General features: G+C 36.5%; 1 protein-coding gene across 1 annotated transcript; it reads right to left on the minus strand.

Moving 5' to 3' along the window:
• Nucleotides 1–3,450: 3,450 nt before the first annotated feature.
• Nucleotides 3,451–9,767, minus strand: LOC135752374 (uncharacterized). Its single transcript, XM_073814439.1, has 3 exons — nt 9,266–9,767; nt 4,915–6,543; nt 3,451–3,583 (listed from the first exon to the last, which is right to left on the minus strand). Exons 1-2 carry the CDS (start codon nt 9,765–9,767, stop codon nt 5,867–5,869), a joined length of 1,179 nt encoding a protein of 392 aa, XP_073670540.1. The 3' UTR covers nt 3,451–3,583; nt 4,915–5,866.
• Between the last annotated feature and the right edge of the window lie 58 nt (nt 9,768–9,825).

A 9,825-nucleotide genomic window follows, 5' to 3' on the forward strand; every position in this document is an offset into this window, starting at 1 on the left:
TCTTCTTCTTCTTCTTTTCGTTTAATGGCTGCTCACTCCTTTGGAGTATTACTGCCACCTACTGTATAACTTGCGCATATGTGTAATGAATCTGAATTGTGAGAAAAAAAAAAAAAAAAAAAAAAAAAGGAAACCACTTTTGACACCCCATCGCGAGCTCTTTCTTTCTTTCTTTCTTTCTTTAGTGGGTTTATCGGCGGACTAAAGAGCGGCAGAGCGCCTCCTGCTGGACTGGAGGGAGAACCCTGCTGAAAAATACAAACCATAACAAAAATTCTAATTTTCCAATTAAAATACACAAGGAATACAAATAGTTAAACAAAGGTGATTTGCAAACGTATTATTTTGCAAAGTAGTTTATCAGGATTAGCCAAATTATTTTGACCCCATAGTAAAGTGTTTACATTATTTTGTCCAGTGCCTGTGTAACGCGAATTAAAACTCAGGATTAGCCCTTAGGGCATTTAAATAATTTCACAAACACACCTTACAAAAACATTACTGGTGCATCTTGACACAAAACAATGACACAGATATATTTTAAGAGGTCAGTTCAAGGTGTTTTGGGCTAAGACGCAGCTTTAGGTCTGAGAACCGTGCACATGATTTTTTTAATTATTCAATACCTTTGCTAATGCTGTGTTAGTAGGCAAGGCAAGTTTATTTGTATAGCACATTTCATACACAGATGTCATTCAAAGTCCTTATGTAGAAATTATACAGTACAGTAATAAACTGTTGTTGTAAATCATGTGATGTAGAAATACCATTGAATATAGCTGGGAAATGTAGCTACCAATAGTTTATTGTGATTGAACATGTTTTTTAAAAGATATAATTTAGAAGTAATTTTCTATCCTGATTTTGACTCTGAGAGCTTCTTGTACCTGCAGTAGTTAAGCACAATCTGGGTTAAACACAAACACCTGTAAATCATTTCCCCAAACATAAGGATGCCCTGATAAACTGTGGCTTACAGAGGAAAACCAAGAAGAAATGTCTTTGTTCCGAAACTAAAAATAAGATTGTTTACATTATGCACTCACACAACGACTGCTGACAAAACACAGACATTTGATGCAGTTTTACTTACCGCCTGCATCAGACCTTATGTTAATGGTTCTCTAAGCGAATTCACGCGTTTTAGACAATAAAACATTTTTTGTTACATACAGCACACATCTCCTCACTATCTGCTTGCTACCTGACCGCTGATCAAACTGTAAAAAAAACTTCAATATACACACAGTGGCCAAACCTGCACCACGAAACAAAACAAAGTTTTACAGCCAATAAATGCCAAGAAGGATTTGGGGGTGGGGGTTGGTCGCATATACGAAAGCACGGAAGGGAGGGGGAGGAGTTAGCTACGCTCCGTTTGTTTGAAAACAGTTGTGACGTCGAACATATTCGCTTAGAGAGCCTTTAAACACAGTTGATGCACCAATACTTAAACCTGTAGTTAAATTAAGTGGTTCGTCATATTAAATAAATAAAATGAAAAAAGCCAGAAGATACGCCTACTTAATCCTGGTCATGGAATTGTGGTAACAAAGGATACATTAAATTTACTTTATTCAATAATTCAAAGTAATAAATCCAAGCGTAACAATTTATTAGCCAGGTAAGCAACATGATAATTCAAAATTTAATTCAACTTATATAACACATTAATCAATCATAAGAAATTCAATAATATGAAACAATCCAAAGTCCAATTTAAGCAATATAATGCATTGATCACAAAACCCTCTAATAGTAAAAATGAGAGTTTAGAAATGTTACCTGGCGATGAGAACTACACACAGCGATTGTGTGGGAAATATGTAGTTTTACTGAATGGTGTTTTATTTATTTATTATTACATTTTGGGGGGTTGTAAGCTTGCTGTGTCTTTAATTTTTGTGTGAAGATTCATTTCATTTACATACAGAAGGTCATTTGTATGGGCATAGGTGTGATTGGCAAAGGACAAAAAAGCAGGAAAATATATGGCACACCTACCATGACGTGGCGACATATATACGCATGCACTCATGCACACGCACACACACACACACACTATAAAATGAAATACAGTTGAAATATAATTTGAGCTCAAAATTGATTGATCTGAGTGGCCAATCGTCAATCTGCGTGGGCAAGTGCCACCCTGACCATTATGTAGCCTTGCCACTGTTTCAGACTGAACAAAATCAGTCACTTTGTGCATTTAAAGGTAAATATATCAGTGTGGTGCATTTTAAGAGTAAAAATAAGTAACTAGATCTATGAGGATTTTTATGTTTTTGTAAATAAATGTGTGCCCTTTTAGTAAAATCTTTGGTTGCATATGGTAATAATAATAAGGCACACAAGCCACTTACACAACTTGATAAATGAGATTTGTCATTGGTCAAAACATGTTTAATGTTTATAGAATAATTAGTGGGGGCATTTAATACAGATTAATTATTGATTACAACACGCTGAATTTAAAGTGGATACTGTAACACTAAAGTTATTCAAATGTTGTGACTTTCTGGAAAGGCAGTCAAGTGCATTTGTCCTTTGCATAGTTGAGCTACGCGTTTCACACACACACACGCACGCACACGGGCAAACCAGATCCATGAATGTGTTTGTTTGTCATTATATTATTCTGTAATCGCAAGATTCACAAACCATTAAGAGGAGCAAATACAGGCGTGTGTTCGTCAGGATGACGTTGGATCTGATTCGTGTATATGCGTGCGTTAACGTAAGTGATTACAGAATAATAATGCAAGCAAACGTTTTGACACAAACGCAACTTTATATTGATATTGCGAGACAGCATTTCACCTCGACGAGAAATCTGATATTTACATTACTGGCATAGCTTGATTTGAAACGGACAGTTTTGTCAAAGCAGCAAACACCTGGCAGGTTCTCTTAATTTTGCTGTTTGTCTCTGCCTATTCCTTCTATCCAAGCCCAGCGCCACTGATTTAAGTCCTTTATATATAAGGTCGTCTTACCTAGGCTAGGCTTCATTTACTTAATCTTCATCCTGCTGACAACTTGTTGTGACTTTTCCGCAGCCGCGCGGCATCTGCAGCTGGATCTCAGCCACACATCAAAGACCCCTCCCCATTCTACCTCTGATTGGCTAGTTTGTTAGTTTGGTTGAGAGTGAAAGATGTGTTTCTCTCATTCTATTTGTAGGCGAACGCATGATTTTTTTTAATTCTCAGCCAACACCACACGCCGGTGATCCGACTGCAAGCTTTTTGGTGAGCTCTGCTTTCGATCGTGACAAATAAATAAACTACTTGCGGAGTGATATGAGGTCATTTATAACGGTGCCTTGCAACCCCCCCCCACATACACACAAAAAAATTGGATTTGCATGATTCACGAAAGCCTCATTTTCAGGTCGGAAAAGCCGGAATTCCGGATTTATCCGGAAGAATCACACCCCTGATGGGAGACCTGGGTGGAGTATATCTTCAGTTTCTAACCCAATTTCTATGTCTATGGTGGATTTTACCAGATGCACTGAGACCATCACAACGACACCAATATGGTTACACACTTGTACAATTCGATTAAAGTAGGTAACCTTCAAGCAGTGGCGAACCGTGGGTACTTCAGCTGGGCCTTCAAAATATGCAATGAAGTGCAAATGCCTCTCCATCCATAATACTAGGCTATTCGTATTTCGTTAAATCATACAATGAACGTGTAAAAATTCTGAGCACGCAAAGTTAAATTACAGAATGGGCATTGTCTGCCTTTAAATGCAGTTTTAAAGTTTAAAATTACTTTAATCTAACTGATAAACACAAATACAGACTCTGCTGCTCTGTAATGACAGGGGCTCTGTATATTTGCATTTAACAAGCTTAAATTATGTTCTTTAATTTATTTTTTAATTTTTTTGAAATATATATTTAGCTGTAGGATACCTTGTTAGTCTTTTCATAAGGGGAAATATACCACCCAGCGTTCTCAGTGCACCTCCTTGTGGCTTATAGCTGTTGTTATAAGATATCCAGGGCTCGCAAAATCGCTAACCCGAGGTCCCGGGGCTATAGCGAATTCATGTCGAAAAATGTATCTCCGCCCTGCCCATCGGGTATATGGTGGAAAAAAAATATTTGTATGTTTTCGCATTCTCTCAGATTTAGTTAGGAAATTATATTGTATGTAATTCGGCGTCGTCTGTCAGTCATTACTATCCTCACGTAACAAGTGAAACTGTCAGGAAGTAAAAGTATAATTAAACCCATTATTTTTCTCGTGTTCGCGTCATTCTCCTCTGCACGCGCTTCTCCCGGCAGTGCTCTTCACGAGTACGCGCTTAAGTAATTTCGTTTTTACCTCAGCCCTATCAAGCTAGCCACAACGTCAATCACGTTTTCCGCCATTTACCACTCTCACCGCAGAGTTTCGGGCCATTAGACTGTATTAATATTAACGGTCTATGATCTTCGTCTTTGGTGTTTTACGGCAGCTCGCATACAGTTTGTTGCATGCTTAGGACTTCATGAAGGCTTACAATGCTTTGTTTTTTACCCGCCCACTTGAAATCAAAACGTGATTGGTCAATTTGCCCGTCACTCTCCACACCAAAACACATAGCTTGGCCTTCCCTGGGATTCATGAAGTCCTAACCAATGAATGAGCCAGATAACCGGGCCTTAATAGAGACAGACGATTCTGATTGGATTAGATGTTTTCATGACATGAACCTGACAGTAAGCTTAACGTTAGAATATAGATGAGAGAAAATATATTACATGTATTGTATTAAATTGAATTAAATAAAAATTTAAAAATGTAAAAACATATTTTTATTGAAAACTATATTATTTATTTATAAAAAATCTTTTTATACATTTTTTAAGGCCTTCTCTGAAGGCGTAGAAGGCCCTGAAGGTTCCCCACTGCCTTCAAGTGGGCTTTGAGTATCTGAAGAGAGAAACACAATAATCTTGGTGAGGTTATTCTTTTGTCTCTGTAAAGTGGGGTGGTTGTCTTGAGATGTGAAGTCTTTTTGAGAAAGTTTTCAAGTGTTGAGTTTTATCAGAATTCTTAAAGGGTTCATATTATGAGATTATTTTAAGATGTAAACTAAATCTTTGGTGTCCCCAAAGTGCATAATTGAAGTTCTAGCTCAAAATACCCCACAAATAATTAATACCCGCATGTTAAAATTACCACTATGTAGGCGTGAGCAAAAGTGTGGCGTTTTGGAGTGTGTCATTTAAAATGCAAATAAGCAAACACAATGATGGTGGTTTGTTGCAATTAAAACTCAGTTGCTGTGAATTATTTTCTCTCTCTCTCTTTCTCTCTGTACTAAATGGCAGTGTTTGTGGTTGGACAGTGCAGATAAAGGGGGCGGTATTATCCTATTCGGACAGATTCACAATAGGAGCCAAATTACAATGACCTATTTTTTCACATGCTTACAGAGAATGGTTTACCAAAACAAAGTTACTGGGTTGATGTTTTTCACATTTTCTAGGTCGATAGAAGCACTGGGGAGTGGGGACACAATTGTAGCACTTAAACATAGAAAAAGTCAGATTTTCATGATATGTCCCCTTTAAATACTTTCTCTGTGCACTTTAATAATGAATGTATAACTGCTTTGGAAAACTGTTATATACAATGAAATCAATTTGATTTGTTTTAATTGTGTGTTTACATGTTCTGTAAATACAATTTTGTGTGATGTAGCGCCACTGTCTCGCCTTTTTGAGAACATGATGTAATTTATGGAATTTATATTTATAGAAATCAATTGTTTTTGTTTTAGCACGTTATCACATCAAACATTCTCACAGAAAATACATGACCATAGTGTAAAGACACTATGATGATTTCAATGTAGTTGTTATATAGTATGTTTCTTCTGATGATGCTGAAGACTTCCAGAATAAGCAAATCTCTCTCCACAGATCGAGCAGACGTAAGGTTTTTCTCCAGTATGAAGTCTCTGGTGGGCTTTTAAGTTACTTGACTGAGTAAACGTCTTCTCACATTGAGAGCATTTGTAAGGTTTTTCACCTGTATGAGTTCTCTGGTGTGAAACTAAATTAACAAGTTGATGAAAACTCTTCCCACAAACATTACAGTGATGAGGTTTCTCTCCAGTATGAATTCTCTGGTGTGACACTAAACTGTCATGTCGATTAAAACTCTTTTCACAAAAATTACAGTGATGAGGTTTCTCTCCAGTATGAATTCTCTCATGGACTATCAGATGAGATTTATGACGGAAACATTTATCGCAGTGTGAACATTGAAAAGGTTTCTCATCAGAGTGAATATTCAGGTGTGATTTTAGAAGACTTGATTTCCTGAAGGTTTTTCCACATTCACTGCACTGATACAGCCTCTCACTCGTGTGTTTCTTCAGATGATATTTCTGATCCGAGTGTTTTCTTTCTAAATGTCTCTGTGAGCTCAATGTCTCTCCACCGGTGATGCAGGAAACTGTTTGTGCAGTCAGTCGCTCTTCTGATGTTGAGGACGTTATTTCTCCATCCAAACACGATTCACTCTTTACATCTGAAAGAAACATGAAACTTTTCAAAAGATAAAGTGAGATTCTGTATCTTTTTCTGTATTCACACAGAAACAAAGGACAGCTGTCAGCGCCGTTTACTGAGTTTATACTTAAAACCACATTTTCCTTATATTAGTTTACTATGGAAAAGGCTTAACTTAAAATTTAGCTTCTTATGTTTCTAGTCACACAGCAAAACCCCCAGAGTTAAATCAACTCTGGTGGGTGTGTACATAATGTCCCAATCTTACAGAGAGTTAAAAAGTAACTATGAAGCAGAGTTAAAAGCTGCAATCAGTAATATTATTCTCTCTATTACCATCTCTGTTAGAAACCTAAAATTGCATTTTACATCTTACTTGCGGAGTGGTTTCCTGGACAGGGGTTAGACTAGTCCTAGACTAAAATTAATGTAAGAGCTGTCCAAACAAACTTACACCGACATATCTTAAAATACATCAGTGCTCTTTGTTTTACCTCAAAATAAACACCAGTAATGTTTTTAGTAAGAGATGTTTGTTAAAACTAGTTATATTTTCTAATTAAACTAAGGCCTAGTCCTGGCTTAAGCTAATCCCTGTCCGGGAAGCTAGAATATTTTTTTAACTTAGGTTTAGATAGTTTTGTTTCATTTAAAGTCACCATTACTGTGATCAGTGTTTGTTTTAGTTGGACTTGAGCGTTAGCATGTCACTTTGTTCAAGTTGCTGTAACTTAGTGTGTTTAAGACATGTTTTTTATGGCTAAGAAAAGACAATTGTGTAGATCAATGGTGGTGGTTAAAACGTTGGCTAATGTCAAAAATGATCTAAAAATCAGATTTATTAATTTAGTGTTTTCTCACTCATCAGAAGCATCATTTTCTGTTAATCATGTGATACTACAGTATAATGTCCAGAACTCATAACATTTATATCATTCTAAAGGATTTTAAAAGACCGTGCACGTAAAAAATGAATCGCTTTACAAATTGTACACACAATCATCAAGAATTGGAGTATGAATCGCAACAATGGTGACAAAGAAAATGGTAAAAATGTTCATTATTTATTCCTGCTGCAGTGCATTCTGGGAGTTCTGGATGAGATTTGTAATTTTTTGATACCCTGCATTCCCAGCGGGATCACATACTATAATATCTCATAATGACACTTCCAGTGATTGGGCAGTGGGCAAACATAATACATCAAATTTCTAGATAATGATGTTTAGACTTCATGTTTTAGCAACCACTATAAAACTTACTATTGTATATTATTTGCTATAACAAACATGTTTTAAACAAACTATGTTATAGCAGTTAGATTAAAAAACTAAGAGTCAAGTCCAACTAAAACAAACACTGATCACAATAATGACGACTTTACCTTAAATATTTAAGTTAAACAACTTCAACTTGATTTTATAAGTTGGGTCAACTTTCACAAGCCAAAACTTTTAATAAGTTTTGAGAAATTGAGAAAGTTGTTTTAAAGGGCCATATGGCATGAAAGTGTAGGCATTGTCACTCTGTAGGTGTGAGCAAAAATTAGGTCATTGAAATTTGGCTCCTCTTATGATGTCATAAGGAGATCTTATTATAATAATACCCCCCCCCCCTTAATCTGCACTGCCATTTAGTGCAGATAGAGAGAAAGAAAGATAAAAAATAATTGACAGCACAATTGAGTTTGAATTGCATCAAACAACCATCATTGTGATCAGTGTTTGCATTTTAAATGACACAGCCAAAACGACACACTTTTGCTCACACCTACAAAGTGGCAACGCTAACATTTTCATGCCATGGGCCTGTCAAGGAATTTTAGCCGCATCAAAAATACTCATTTAGAGTGAAAGTCAAGGATCACACAGACACACTGTCAAGAGAATTTTCTTTGTCTGAATTTAATATATTCTATAGAATAGACTCTCACTCCCTGGTGCCAGAAGTTTTAAAACCGAGAGCCCCTTTTACAAGGTTGAGCACATATTTATAGTATGATACTGAAAAACACAGTCATCCCATCTCTGCCCATGATCCAAAGATCTCATTTTAGTTCCAGCGTCACTTAGAAAATAAACCTTCAAATTATCAATGACTAAGAAACATGTCAGTTGAAGCACATCTGGTCAAATAGAAGAAATTATTTTGTTCTCAGTGAAACTCTACCGTTTACTGAGTTTTTCCACTTGTTCATCATTTGTTACTTATCTCATTCACTAGCCCCCCTTTATCTTATCTGCTAGGACTTTGCATAATGTCCTAGTCTTTAGACATTTTACTACTGAACAGATGGAAAGAACAGAAATCTTTCACTAGAACAGAAGAACAGGATTTTGCATTTAACAATTATAAGTTCATAAACTATAATTAAAATAAAAAATCTTCCACTACAGGCCCTTTAACTTCATGCTGCACTTTTTGCATGGTGTATGATTGTGATTTTCAAATTTTGTAGAATGTATTTTTTGGCCAACCCATATAATCACTGTGTCTTATTTGGGCACCCCTGAAAAAACGTTCTGGCTATGTCCCTAGATATTAAGTGTTATAAAAAACAACTTGGTCTCTGTGGGTCTGCGACATTTTACAAAATTCTCACTCCGTTTTTTTTTTTCTCTCAAAGGTGATGAATATATGTAAACTACACTCATAGAGTTACATAAACAATTTATGTGGGCCAGCAACAGTTGGGGTTAAAAATTGTTTTAAAAAATGCAACAATAATTGAGGAGACATACCTGACAGAACAAAATCATGACCATCACTGTGTTTGTCTTCATATTCATCTGCTGTAGGTTCAGTTTTTATTTCTGTGGGTTCAGTTTTTATTTCTGTGGGTTCAGTTTTGATCTTCATCACGAGGTTCCTGCAGTCGATGGGTTTGACTGAACACATCTTGAGTTTGGTTTGCAGGATCTGCTGCTGTTCTCCAGCGTTACAGACAGAATCCAGAGACTCTGTGGAGGTTTGATCAGTAGATTCCTCATCCTGTAAGCCCTGATCAGTTCCTGATTTACACCACATCAAATCCATCTCATCATCAACACTAAAATACACAGAGACAAGACTCTGTTTACACTCAATAAAACACTCAAGAGAGAAAAACACTGAGGATACACAAACACCTCTAACGCGAGCTCTTTCTTTCTTTCTTTCTTTAGTGGGTTTATCGGCGGACTTAACAGCTGCAGAGCGCCCCCTGCTGTACTGGAGAGAGAAGACACTCAACACTTCATTCATCTCTCATTCATTACACAAGAAAGTTGATGTTTCTTCATGGTGTAATGGCTGACACAAT

The sequence above is a fragment of the Paramisgurnus dabryanus genome, chromosome 4 (genome assembly GCF_030506205.2).
Source record: "Paramisgurnus dabryanus chromosome 4, PD_genome_1.1, whole genome shotgun sequence".
NCBI lineage: Eukaryota > Metazoa > Chordata > Actinopteri > Cypriniformes > Cobitidae > Paramisgurnus > Paramisgurnus dabryanus.

Coding starts and splice junctions, on each gene's coding strand:
- LOC135752374 (XM_073814439.1), bottom strand. CDS start 9,767: ATGAATGAAGTGTTGAGTGTCTTCTCTCTCCAGTACAGCAGGGGGCGC. Junction 6,544..9,265: donor TCATGATTTTGTTCTGTCAG/GTATGTCTCCTC, acceptor TGTTTCTTTCAG/ATGTAAAGAGTGAATCGTGT.